Source organism: Callionymus lyra, chromosome 5 (assembly GCF_982586985.1).
Source record: "Callionymus lyra chromosome 5, fCalLyr1.hap1.1, whole genome shotgun sequence".
NCBI classification, from domain to species: domain Eukaryota; kingdom Metazoa; phylum Chordata; class Actinopteri; order Syngnathiformes; family Callionymidae; genus Callionymus; species Callionymus lyra.
The window spans coordinates 27,846,729-27,861,514 of record NC_141822.1 but is presented as its reverse complement, the minus strand read 5'-3'; the positions used below and the strand labels follow the sequence as shown (position 1 = coordinate 27,861,514).

Sequence of the window (14,786 nt, the reverse complement as noted above, 5' to 3'; positions counted from 1 at the left end):
CTGATTAGGAGTCTGGCCATGAAATTATTAATAACTCCCCGGGCAATGTTTTCACTCTGCTGCAAGAGCCTAAAATAAGCAATGGTTTTAAAGTAACCAGAAACCGAGTATATTTAAGAAGTTGGGAGTGATATTCTCGCCTACAGTAACAGAAGATGGACATAAATCAACATGTCTCATAGGTTATAAAGTTAAGGCCGCTCAGTTGACATCAGCCTTCTCTACTGAGGTAATCGACCGTTTGACCCTTGAACTAGTATTCTTGTGTTTCCATTACTTTGCAAAAGTCACTTTTTGTATCTAAGGATTCAAATAAATATTTTATAAGGAGAGGCACATGAGGTGATGAGTCGACAGGCTAACTTGAATTTACTGTATCTCTTATCTTTCTTGCTTTCTTATCAGATCAATGTATTTTTTCTCAAAACACATTCTAATCAAGATGATTGATACTGTAACATGCTTATTGTTAAGATAAAAAAAGCAGTTGTAATACATCCTAATACCTTTCAGGTTCCAGGCAGACTCACCCTTTGCTTGACTACCAAATAAGGATGGAGGATAATAGCGCTTAGCAGCTTGAAGAATAAGTCAAATGATTTACTCACCTGCGCTCGGACAGTAGGAGTGTCTAATGTTGACTGTGCACATTTTTTCCATTATTACACGCAATCCCAAGTATGATGATCATCACTCCTGGTGTAACTGATGAGTTCCTTGGAAGCCTGAATGTTTAAGGATGTTGTTCATGCTATAACATTTTTGAAAGATGTGTGCGTACCTCAATATAAGATTCTATTCAAACCACAGACGACAATTATATTTGATAACTCTTTCTTTTCTCTTTCCTTAATTCATTATTTATGGTAAAAGGTGGCTTGGCAAATACATTTTAGCTACTTATTTACACAATCCATCGATCTACTTATGTATCTGTATCTGTACCTACCTACCTACCAACCTACCCACCTACCTACCTACCTACCTACCTACCTACCTACCTACCTACCTACCAACCTACCCACCTACCTACCTACCTACCAACCTACCCACCTACCTACCTACCTACCTACCTACCTACCTACCTACCTACCTACCTACCTACCTACCTACCAACCTACCCACCTACCTACCTACCTACCTACCTACCTACCCACCTACCAACTTATTTTGTTCTGCTGCAAATTGTTGTTTTTTTGGTGACTTCCTGTCTGTTTGTGTCAAAACAACTTTCAATGTAATGACCAACAGAGTAGAGTCTGATGATAAATCCCCTGAAATTTGGGTGTAACCATGCGCTAAATTGCCCTATTAATAAAATGTTCAAGCCCATGCTTATTTAAAAACCTCCCTGATGTTTACTTTTTGTGTTCACACTCGTGCTCTCTCCCATTCTTCCCTCCTTGTGCACTGTTTTTAGACAGGTTCCCCTCTATCTCAGCTGTTATCAGTGTCATGTCATTCTGTGTTGTTCGTATGTGTGTGAGTGTTTCATGCCACAAAGCTTCATAAGCTCCTTTATCAGACGTCCGGCACCCTCCTCTTAGCTCTCCTGCTGGCTCCTTTCATTTTTCCCATGCTTTCACACACCAGCAGAGCAACATTGTTCAGTCTGACTCTGAACTATTGCAGACAGGGCTTAGCCACTAGCATCTGTGTAAACATGGACTGTTTTACATAGCCGTGGTCCCAGGTGAATTTAGAACAGTTATTAAACCACTATTCGATTATTGCAGGGCTAATAATAGCAGTGAGCAGGCGTATTATTCCCACATGCTAAACTGGATTAAGATGATGGATTAATACTCCTATTATTACCCAGTGCAAAATCTTAACCTTGTCTATGATTATTCTATTTTTTTTTAACAGTAATTGGAAAAAAATGATGTATTTTTAAAAAGAACCTGGGATTGTTTGTTATTGCAAACAAAAATAGTCACAAATTCAGTGCTCAAACATCTGGTAAACCAAAACAAACAAGTCTTCTTATTAAGTTGGCTCAGACCCGGGTAAAGTGCAGCTCGGGGCACATGCGCCCTCTGAGGTCAAAAATACTACAATAAAAGTGACCATTTATAAATGTTCCTGATGGCAATCTTACAATGTTATTACTAGATCAACTCTCTTTATAACTTGTTGAAGATCTTGATTTGAAGTCAATTTTCACATTTTTTGTTTTATTATTATTTGTCCTTTTTTGCGCATTGATCGCTTGTAAATCGTATTATATAAATTGATAATTTATATGCACTGAAGCCATAAACTAAACTCAAATTATTTAATGTCATTATAATATATTAGGTCTACATATATTTTATTTTAAATTGTTAATTATAATAAGAAATAGTTTTTTCTTTGGAATATTTAAATACAAGCACTTAAAAATGATGTACAATTCAATTAAGAAGCTTAGAATGTAAGTAAGTAAGTAAGTAAGTAAGGTTTATTTGTATAGCACTTTTCCAGAACAGGGTCACAAAGCGCTTAAACAATCAAAACAATACTCAATAAAGTATATACTTTAAAGGGCAAGATAAAACTGATAACACAACAGGAGTTCCAGAAAATCAAGGAAAAACCTGAACAAATAAAAACGTCTTAAGATGTTTCTTAAAGGAGTCAGTAGATCCATCAAGCGTAAAGAAAGAGGAAGACCATTCCAAAGCTTAGGATCAACAGCCTGGAAGGATTTCTCTCCTCTGGTCCGGAACCGTGTGCGAGGAACCATCAGTAGATTCTGATCCACAGACCTCAGAACCCGAGCTGGGGTGTAAGGCTGGATCAGATCAGTGATGTAAGGAGGAGCCTGACCATGAGTAGATTTGAAAGAAAGAACCAGCATTTTAAAGTTGATCCTGAAAGAAACTGGAAGCCAGTGAAGAGTTTTAAAAGGACAATAAATGTCCTTTTAGTTATTGATAATAAATATTAAAAACAAAATAAATAAAAAAATGGAATAATATAAAATACATTGAAATGACATATAATCCAATAAAGACTAAAAGCTCGTTATATAATGTCATTTAATAATAACCATAATAATGATAATTGTACATATTTAAATGTACATATTTCCTTCAGAATCTTTCATTAAAATTATGTACAACCCAATAAAGTAAACACTTTATTACTTAATAAATATATTGAAAATAAGTGTTTTTGTTTTCTTTAGAATCTTTGAATGCAACAGATTTAAAGGGATAAATTATTTATAATAAGCTAATTATAGAATATCCTCATATTTATTTTTAAGTTTTCCCCATCGAAGACATGTCATCCCCCCCACCCCTGACTGAGCCGAGGCACCCCCACTCCTCCCTCCATGTCCCCCCTGGCTCGTCCAGAGGAGCGGCAGAACCAGACCAGACCACCCTCCTCTCTCCTCCTCCCTGTTGCGCAGCCTCTGCAGCCCCGATGCTGCCCTCCTCCCCGGCCCCGCGTCTGCTCGGGGACACCCAGGACTCCCGGAGAACTTCCTAAGGAGTCCATGTCCGAATAAGTTCTAAAAAAAAATGTCCGCGACCGGTGGGCTTCTCCACAGCGTGTTCTCCTGCTCCTCGCCCGCCTCCAAAGCCCTGACCAAGCGGCGTCTGCGTCAGACCCGCAGCCTGGACCCGGCGCTCATCCGCCAGTGTGACAGCGGGGAGGACGCAGGTGTTTCCCCGGAGCGACTCCTCGTCAAGCCGGGGACCCGCGGCAAAGCTCTGAGCCTGAAGGAGCCCATCTCGCCATCCCTGTCGACCCCGTCGATCCCTCTGGATGTATCGCCTTCATCAAACTTCCATTTCGACTATGATGTGGTGAAGAGAACCAAACGGAATACTGCCGGGGATTTACCGTTCCTGGTCCGGAGTCCCGGCGGAGCTCCGTCCGGGAGCACCGGGACTCTCTTCTCGCCTCGGAGATGGCTCCAGAAGCGGATCCAGCCTTCCTCCTCTCACGTCTACGTCGTCTGGAAGTCTGAGGTTAGTTGCAGAAGTTGCAGAAAACGATACAACTAGATGGGTAACAACACCGATATATCGCGATATAAAATTAAATAAATCAAATATTCAAAAAGAAAATGTACTTTTCAAACCACAATTTATTTTTTGTATTTTCTAAACTACAGTAGAATATTTATGAAGATAATAATTGCATGCAAAAATAAAACCTTTTTTTTTTCTTCTTCATTTTTGTTTTGCAATTTAAATTAAGGCAGCTAAAGGAACAATGAAATCTCCCTCGATCCCAGCAGCGACTGAGGATGAGGGGATACAGTCTACTCCAAAACCTCTGCAACAGCTCTTGCATTTCTAGAAGCCAAATTCAATTTGACCCCAGAGACAATACCTCAAACTAATGTGTTTTTTTTTCTGGGCCACTGGGTCACCTTGACCCAGAGGAAACACCAGGGGTTAAAGCTGATGTTTCGGACATATTTTGGGTTCCAAACAAATGAAAAATCAGTGATAGTGAAGATGTATGAAAGATACATAAATATATATACATGTATATATATAAGACCAGATATATAAATTCAACAATGCCAGACTCAGTCAAGTACTGCAATACTACAATAAGAATTAGGATTTGATTATCAGGGGTATCATGAAACTTTTCACTCATGACCCAAAGAAGAGTTGAGGAACCTACATACTTCTTTAGCTGTTGGATGTTGTCGATATTTGGGTGCACAGATATTTGTTAATGACTAGGAGTAAAGTTAAGTTCTGCTTATTTAATTAGAAAGTTTTCCTCCACTACTTTGTGCTATTTTGCTGTGTGTTGTAAAACTTTCAGTTGTTCATAATATTGTTAGAAAATAATAGCATTTTCTTGCCTTAAAGAAAGTTGCCAAGGTCATGCTAACATTGTGAATTCATGTAAGATTTGATAATTAAGTGATAATTCAAATCATTTGACACTAAATCTGTCTTATTATCGGCACATGATTCTGCTCGGGTCATTGAGTTCAGTACATGTAGTTGCCGGTTGAACTTGGGATTCATCATTTATGAAGAAATGTGATGAACACATTTCACACTATGACCAGTTATAGTACAATGCGTCCAATTCTTGAACTATTCCTTCGTCCAAGGGCCCATTAACAGGAGGAGTGTTGGCGCTCCTTAGAGCAACATTTTTAATGAAAAACATTCAACAAATCCCTCCTTTTATTCACACTTGACTGCTTTTCTCATTTTGGACAGCACAGATTGAAAAAAAACAACGAAATAAAAAAAACAAACAAACCATTAAATCTACTCTAAAACATACCTTACCGACTTATTTTTAGCAGGGGGGCTTTATAGGGTGAATAGTTGGCACGGGTCCATACGCACTGCTGGAAAGGTATGATAAGTTCTTTTGTAGATTTTCTCACTCCCCTCTCTAAGCTGATGTGTGTTTTGATTTTTCTCTGACCGACGTTGGCTGCTGCTGTGTGAGAGAGGTCTAGCAGACACAAGCTCAGGGCCACGGTTCTCACGACTGGGAGTGGTCAAAGGGTCAAAGTCATGCAGCCTCTAAACAGCTCTCCCATCGTTGAGCTGCTGCAGCTCTGCTATCTTGGTGTGTGTATGTGTGTGATATCCTATCCCGTTACTTTCTTGCACTCGGAGATGTTGAAAAAAAAAAAAGGTTGAGCAAAGTAGTTTCCCGTCACCCTTAAACTGTATTTTCCATAGCGTCCACCCCTCCCTCTAACGGTCACTGCCCTCTTAGGATAACATGAGGACACCAGCCGTTTTTAACACAATCTGGACCTCGGAGTTATTGTACCTTAGAGCGTTTGTAAAAACAGCGCACCGTAACGATGCTGGTCTGGAGCGTTTTCAAACTCTCTGCCAGGTGTGAGGTTTTTATTATATAATCACACTTCAACAAAGAATGAATGTTTGGTTGGTTTGAACACTTAGTTACACTTTTCTTTTCAACCCCCCCTTCCCCCCCAAAAAAAAAAAGTGTAACCAGAACCTTGTGACTGGTTTAGTTAAGGTGGTATTGTTGTGACACTGCACATGCAAATTTCATCAGTGGACTCCTGTTGCCTGAGAACCGACTCATAGAAGCTGAAAAGCAATCATTTAAGGAAATATGAGAAGAATACGTGGGCTTAAAGCAGATCATTCTGCAAAACAATTACCCCTCACATTCCATGCATAGTTTTTACAATGTGTTTTTAAGTGGTGCTAGCTGAGCGTAGGTCACAAGAATGTGTTTGAAAACAATATGAATCGTGATCATGTAAAATGTGTTTATTGTGTATGTAAGGTTTGATATAACTGACGAAAGCAATGAAAGCAGCGGATATTGTCAAGATATAGAGCTTAACTGATGGCCTTTCGTAACATGATATTACTAGCAAGGCTGCCAAGTGTTCGGAAGTTGACTGATGTTGAAGTGTCATGAAATGCTTGAGGAAAAACAATCTGCCTTTTTTAATGTTCATTTTGACCTTAAGACTGATTTTCTCACCTCCATGCCATCTAAAGCATCATAAACCTTGTCATCTTTGGCAATGTTATAGATGAATAATACAAGATGATTTGATTTTTAATTTTTCTAAAAGTCTACAGAGAATTGTTTTGATATTTTGAGCGTATAGTAGTTTGTCTGACTATAGTAGTCTACTGGTTGTACATTTAGATAATTATTGATTTATAGCACCATAAACATGCCATTTTTTAACGTTATATGTCTGAGATGGTTAGTCAGGCAGTCATTGATTGTAACTTGGGATAATTAATGATAAACTGACATAGAAAAAAACATGTTGTTATAAATATAAATTTCTCAAAAATTCTGCATTCAAGTGTTTTGATGTTGTGTGAAATAGAAGTCCACTAGAAGAGATGTATTAAATGTAACTCAGAGAAAGTATTGATTCATCATATAATGATGTGTTTTTCAACCTATTTAGTGGTTAAAAATCTTTTGCTTAGCAGCTCTGTGTCTGAAGGATGTGCTAATGAAGCTTCATGAATAATTCAGAGCCCACTACAAGGCACTTATCTGTATCAAGTAAACTGAACGCACTACCTACCTTCACAAAGCTTCATTGGTGTATTTTAATGTAGTTATCATCATTGGTGAAAAGTGATCTTTAAAAAACTTAAAGTTATCAAACTTTTTGTGGTTATCATGTTTAATCTGGCCTTCTGAATGTTTTAAAGGTTTTCTCAACGTATGTATGGATTCTTTCTAATGATGAAGCTTCCTAAAGCATTGTCTCATTCTTTAGAGATCAGTAGGTGGCGCACTCAGTTAAAAAAGGATTTAAAGTTTAAATTTCATAGCTGTTCAAAGAAATACATTATAGAGCAGCATGAATCTAATCATTTAACTGGTCCGTGGTACGAAAAAGATTGGAGACCCCTGATCTAGGGGACCCCGGAAATTTGGATAATGCTTCATGAAGCTTCATTAATCCATCACTACTTTTTTGCTTTAGCTAGTAAGAACTACTAAGAAAGGCTCTAATCATTTATAGGACTTGGGAAATGTATTTCATTATTTTGGTTCCTGTGTTGTGTAAACAAAACTGGCAATAAAAGTTTTATGATTCAAAACAGGTCACTGTCTAAAAAGTACCCGACAATCTAACCGGTAAAACTTTTGCTACCACTTCAAGATAAGTACATTTGTACAAATCATCCTACATAATCCCATTTAACATTCACATCCTGCGCTGTACGTTCCCCAAATTTAAACAAACAGAGATCAAGACATGAGAAGTAAAAAAAAAATGTTAGAACGTGCTAGCTTAGAATTTACACATATTTGTGCTGGAGATGAAAGCCTGTGCAGAACAGTGTGCTACTTTGCCTTTTTAAGGAGGTAGAAAAGACATAAAGCGAGAAGAAAAGCAGAGACAACGTTTGTATTTAATGGTTTATACAACATGCAATGACTGACAGTTTTATTGACAATGATGGCTTCAGATTTTTCCATGGTTATGTTGACACCAAAATAGCTTCAATGAAGTATTAAAAATTAGTGTGAATGGAGAATATAATATATATATAATGGAGACCATTTATTTAATTGTTGATTTATAATGAACACGGGGACAAACTTAGCTCAAGCAGTGAAGTCTATTTTTTAGTGTGCTATTGTCTTACAAAATAACAAAATAATCTTGTACGCAATGACAAATGTTTGGTATTTTGTTACTAGATAATGAAAAGCAGAGTCAGGGCTAAACGTGGTTCCTTGGACAAAATGTATTTCTTTTAATGAAGAGTAAATACTAAAATGACATGTTTTGAGTCTTGTTTTGAATCGTCTCCGTTGGATATAATGCAATCCAGTTGCTTCTGCTACATCCAATCAGTACATGACTCAAGGTGGTTGAGTCATTTATCTGAAGTCATGCAACATGACTCCTTGTATTCTCAAATATGCAAGCCTCTCCATATGTTTGTAATTGTTTATGCACAAGGGTGAAAAGTACAGACCCACAAAATACAGTTCATACTGAAGTGTTTAAACATCATTTACACATTGTTGAAGGTCTGGAATCCACAGATTTGAATCTGTTCATTTTTAGTATTTGCATGGTTGAGTCATTTTTATTTCAAGCAGAATTATTTCTGCATGTTTGTTGACATCTTAGGATGGCATTTTATTGGAAACCACTGGGTTAAAGAAAGGGTTAAAAAACAATTAATCAGTTTGAATCTGGACGTTGTGTTTATATGTATATTTATACACAAGTGGTGCAGTGGTTATGTGGCTGCCTCACAGAAAGGGTTTGAGGTAAAGCTGAGGTGATTGTGTTTGTTTAAAGTCAATGACGGAATCTATTGTTATAGGTTTTGTTAAAAATATGTTTTTTTTTAATTTACTAGTACTAGTGGTGTATCATATCTTTTTTGGGATATTTTTTATTTACATTATTTCTTTTACGTCAATTTTGTTTTTATAAAGGGTGTGTAAAATGATTACATTACATTATACATTATGTACAATTAACATGCAAATATTCATGGAATTTGTTATTTTTCTGTGTTGCAATTAAACCTATGGCTGCTAGATGGCAGCAGTTATTAAGTCCTCAATGAAATCCTCCCTGATGACTGAGGACAAGAGGAGACAGTCGACTCCAACAGCTTTTAAGACTGATATTTGGACATATTTAAATTTCAAAACAAATGTAAGCCGTTCTACTTCTTCAATAGCTTGACTTATTCAATAGTCAAGTTCTCAGAGTGAAGTACTGCTAATATATCGCAATATACAATATTGCTGACACCTTTACAAATAAAACTTTCTTACCCTGTATCATGATATACAGTGTATTGCATCATCAGATTCTTGCTAACACCCCTCCTAAAATTAATAATAAAATGAACCAAGAACTGTGGCGATGCTTTCACTGACTGAGTTTTGCTTTCCTTTTTCTCTACTTTTGTTTTGACATCATTTATAGTTGTTCATAGGCGGAAAGTTTCACTCCTGTTTATCGCTTTTCCTTAACGTAGCTTAGCTGCTATATAAGTTATTGCTGACACTTGCTAGAATGTTGTGTGTGCAACACTATATTTAATCTTCAGACATATTGAAGTGATCATTTAAGGCCCGCAAAATATTGCTCTTCACTGTCAGCTAACCTTCATAAGCAGTGACCATACAAGAGGTCATCAGATCTGTGTACAGCCAGGCACCATTTGTTTTTAGGCAGGTCTGAAGTTCTGCCAAGATTTGAGAATAAGACGCTGTGTGTGAGTACAGTTTGCAAGTGACAGAATGGTGGATTGAGAGCTCAACACATAAATCAGGGTAGCTGTCAATTTATTTCCAGGACATGGTTTGAAAAAGCCAACAGAATTTGGAAAGCTAGCATCAAGCATTGGAGACCCCAGAGAACAGCCAGATATGAGTTCCTAGCATAGCCGATGATGAGGCTGACCAACGCGTTTACGATTCCTGACAGAAGTGATCTGGAAGCTTCTCACCGTGGCCTGCATGAGAGGGCTCTGAGGCACCATGTTCATGCTGGTCTACAACTGGCTGAACATCATGGAGGTGGACAGGGGTCTGTAAAGAGCCCAGGGACCAGTACAGACCCAAGCTGGCGATATGAAGAACAGGCATTTTAAACTGTTTAACTGTTCCTTGTAACCTAGGAGACAGTGGAACACAATGGACAGACGTTTAAATGAATACATTTACAATTTAATGTACAATTCACACAGTCCAGTTCACACAAAAAACACTACTAACAGTCCACAAAATGGAGGCAAAGATCTATTTCACATTCAGATTGCAAATCTTAATAAATACAAATTAACCAAAAAAAAAAGTAGTAACGAAAAGCCTTGACAAATAAGAACAATTAAATCACAATATTAATCAATGAATCTTGGAGTGAGGGAACCCCGTCATTCCAGGCAGAACTGTAAGACGAGCTAACGACGGTTTGCGGAAAGTCCGGTGTATAAGAGGGGTTGGATGATTGGGAACATTGTTGGCAGCCATGTGCCAATAGGAGCCCCTGCCAGTCAATGTCTGGAACCGCCCCCGACAACTTCCAACAGCACAAGGGGAAACAATAGATAAGACTGGAAATGGCTCGACAAAATAAAATTACATTAGAGGGTATCGTCATATTGGCTTCATGAAGCCTGATGCAGAACTTGAACCACAGTTCACTCATACAGGTTTTCTTGTGTTATGAAGCAGCAACTACCTGTGACTATACAGATTGTCATATCCATTTAATTTCAAGTGACAGTAAAACAACAATATGTGACGTTTAAGTTTCATATATTTTGACATGTGAGGACAATAAAGTTCAAAGAGCATATCCAATGATCCAATGTGGTGCATAGTGTGAAAACATTTCAAATCCCTGCTCATTTATGTGGAGGAACTTGATATCTGTAGCAGCAATCTCAAAAGAAATAAAAAAACAAAAAACTACAACACAGCAAGGCGGTTTGTGGAAGTGTTTCAGCTCAGGAATTGGATTTCTCCTCTGGGATGTTTTTTTCCCCAACCATTGGGAGTAAAAGAGCCCGAAAAACAGAATCACACTGAGAGTAAACATTAATTTCCGCAGCCAGAACCTCTATCTGTTGTCCATTAAACTGCCAGCTTGGTTTAAAACTGTGCAGTTACACACAACTCTATGTGAATTTTTCTTTCTTACAACGTGAAAGCAATGATCTCATAATCTAATTGTGCAATTTTCAGCCTTGAAGGCAAATAATGTGTATCCCCTGGTGTATATCTGCGTCCACTAATCTTCCTTGTAATGTGGTTTGACATGGACCAGAGAGCCTTCCCCCCACTGATGCCGGGTCAAGTTCACAACCTCTCATCCGTGCACTCAACTTGAGAATCATCAACTTGGAGAGGATACTTTTAGAAGCAGCGGCAAGGATGCATTTTTGCGTCTTTTAAAAAAGACAGAAATAAATATTTTTTTGCAATGTATGTGGGATGATCCACGATTCTGCAGATGCATGATTCATCTCTACATTTAATCAAGAATTTTCTTGGGCTACAATCTAGATAAAGAAACTCCACAACTTCATATCCTGTCCTGTTGTTTGGGAAAAAAGAGCCCAGAGGAATGAAATCCAATTTTGTTTTTGATTTGATCAAGCTGCATTTTATTCTTTTTTATCGGTTTTTTCTTTACTTCATATGTCTGATTTAAATAAAGTATTTTGTCTACAAACTTCTTTATAGGACATTTCATACTACAAGGTGTTTTATTAAACATTCTGCATGATAAAGGCTTTCTTTTTCGAACTACAACTTATTAAAAATGTTTTTTATTATGTAAGGGCGTTTATATTTTGAATCAGCAGCCTGTAGTTTTCATTCACCCACTTATGATAATAAAGTTATTCCTCATGATGTCATCTGTAAATCCAAGCTCCCTCTGGCAGGAAGAATCAAGAATTAACTTACTTGGGATTGTGGGTCAGATCTTTTCACTGAGGCCGAAGGGCTCCGACTGACAGAGGACACTGTCCTGACTGAGTGACCCGACAACTTCCTGTATTACTTTTCTATGTATTTCGCTCAAATTGTACTTTTTGGGATCTTTATTGTAAATGAACACAATGTTTGGACTTGCTCATCATGAATGTGTTAAACATTGGCTACTGGCCAAACGCCAGGCCAAGTATTTGTCTTAAAAACACACGCCAAGACCTCCTCCAGATTATAAATCAAGTGGTAAGAATGTAAGGGAGTACAACCTTTGACAAATAAATGAAAATGAAAAAAAGTGGATTGCTATTTTGGTTTCTCCACTGACAGAAAATGAAATATTTCAAACAGATTACAGCAATATCTTGTGTTCTAAATGTTGTTTGACAGCATTAACAGTGAGTATGGGGTACACATATTAAGAACGCATCTTAAACATTGCTTTTTAAAGACCTTTATATATGTCTCTAAAGCTTGCATGTCACTTAAATATAGAAGAAAGTGGTATTCTCAGTTTAAAAAAAATGAAATGAAGCTTCATCAACCCATCTTTTCGTATCAGCACCCTAGTAAAATGTGAAAACTTACAATGAAAAAAATGAATGAAACACCCTGACTTTGTAATCTCTATAAAACAAATGGACCACTTCAAAGCCTCAGGTTTGAGTGGTTAAAGTTACATTTACAGCATATTTAACTACATTAGCTGTAAGGTAGAACTCATATACCTTTGGAGCATTCCATGTTAAGTGCTACTTTTATTTCCACAGTAAAGCAAAGAAGATAAACATTTAAACTTTCCTTTGACATTTGTAGAGAAAAATCCCTTTTAAGCATTTGAACTCGAGCGTCGGTAACATTTTGGGGAATAATGTGTACGTATTATTATATGACATTGTAACACAAACTCTTATTACAACCATGGTGTCAGAGTAAGTGCTGTGCTGAAATCTAATGTGTGGTTTTTGGTGCATTGGTTGCAGATGTGTGTTGAAGCTTGTGTCAGATTTTACAGGTTTCTCACTTTATTTGACATCTAAACGATTTGATTTCTTGTTTGAGGTCGAAAAGAAAGTCTGTAGCATTATGAAGTCATGACAGTCAGGAATCACTTTAAGAGTACAACATCACCATCTAGTGGAAAATAATGATTTGGGTTAAACCTTTTGTCAGAACAAGACCATTTTTTGAGAACACATGAAACCAGAAAAGACTATTTTAAGTCATAAATGTTAGAATGTTCCAGAATTTTTTTTACTGCATTATATGTCTCCTTCAGCTGCCATTAAAATTAAATAGTTATTCTTCCAAGTCCTGGCCAAGTGTGCCTCTTAGTTTTTATGTAGCCCTTATAAGTTTAGAGTGAAACTATAAAACTGAACTAAAATATAACTTGAGGTTGAGGTTCTTAGTTTAAGGACTTATTATAACATTGATTTAAAAAAACATTTTGAAACTTAATGTTTTTATATAATTGTATTATCAATAAAAGCAATAGATGATTAAACTTAAGCTTAGTTTTATAATAATTTATAAGGGTCTAAGCCCTCCTGTGTCATAACTCTAACTGCAATTTTGTGGCCAAATACCAAATGTTCATTTGTTTACAAAAAAAGGGAAGGCTCTTGTTTTATTTTATCCTTCAGTAATCTTATACAACAACAGGACAAGAGCCTTTACCTCGTAACCGTTTTTGTATGTTTCAACACTTAAGGCAGTGTCAGGCAAATACATTTTAAAGCAAAATTAAATGAGCAAAAAAGTAAAATAAAGTAATAAAAGCAAGCTTAATATAATGCTTAATACGCTATGTTATTGATTTTTATTTAAAATATAAAAATGTAGCCTGTACCATTCAAATTTAGTGACTGGAGCTCAGTTTGTTCCACATCTATCATTCGTACCGCTTGTTATTATTTAAACTTCCACTAAAAACGTGCATTAAATACAATATTTCTTAAGTTTTTCTGGAACAATTATTCTTGTCGAAGATTCAATACGAGATGGATGTTACAGACCAGCACAATAGATGTTTTGAAGTGTGTCTTTAGAGGAAGGTTAAGACGAAGGTAAAGCATCATTCGCTACTTTAAGATGAACATACATTTTTGCTTTTAACTCTATAAAGAAACGGATTACTCTGATAATGATCCAAACCCTTAATCGACATGAGGATGAGTAGAGAATGAGTGACCTTTGAACTAATCCTATAATTTTTTTCGAGGGGCAACAAACTGAAATTATAATTTCAAAAGGGGAAAAATCACCTGAAACAAAAACCTATGCAGTCATATTTAGGGACTAGTGTTGATGAATAATAGAAAAAAAAATCTAAATTAAATTGTTAGTTTCTCCATGATTTTTGAACTCATTGGGGCCACATACATCTAGTCAAAAGACAGCATGTTTAGAATTATAATCATTATGTTAATTAAAATATATAAAAAAAAAATTAGCATAGAAGCTGCCATCATTGAATTTGACAATATTAAAATTCAACTAGAGATTGTTTTGTATAAATGATCACTGTTTCTGTGTAAGTACTCCTTAAACCAGGAGAGAGCAGCAGAAGACAAGAGATGCCCTGAAGCAGCATGAAGTCATATCTTCTCACACATATATTGGCATACCCCCAAAATGAATCAGACTGAAAATGTGGGTGGGCTGCATCGTGGTCACTCACAGCTGCTCACATATATCTCCCGGACCCTTCCAAATCCAGCCTATCTCAGGAAAACACTGCAAGAACTGATAACCGCAGCAGTTCAAACATATTTCGTCAGTCCGGGGGTTTAAACCTTGTTTAAAAGGGGCCTTAAAGAAAAGACTACTGATAGTAAGATGTGTTGGTTGGA

At 36.8% G+C, this 14,786-nt stretch overlaps 1 protein-coding gene across 2 annotated transcripts in view; it reads left to right on the top strand.

Annotated features, from left to right (window-relative positions):
- Positions 1-3,512: 3,512 nt before the first annotated feature.
- Positions 3,513-14,786, top strand: part of LOC148080120 (rho GTPase-activating protein 6-like) — a 65,105-nt gene continuing 53,831 nt past the window's right edge. For both annotated transcript variants that reach the window (XR_015711343.1, XM_087791679.1), the window contains exon 1: positions 3,513-3,965. Coding sequence is in view for 1 of the 2 variants with exons in the window: in XM_087791679.1 (XP_087647805.1) it covers positions 3,513-3,965 (453 nt within the window). In the remaining variant the exon portion in view is untranslated. The remainder of the gene's footprint in view (positions 3,966-14,786) is intronic.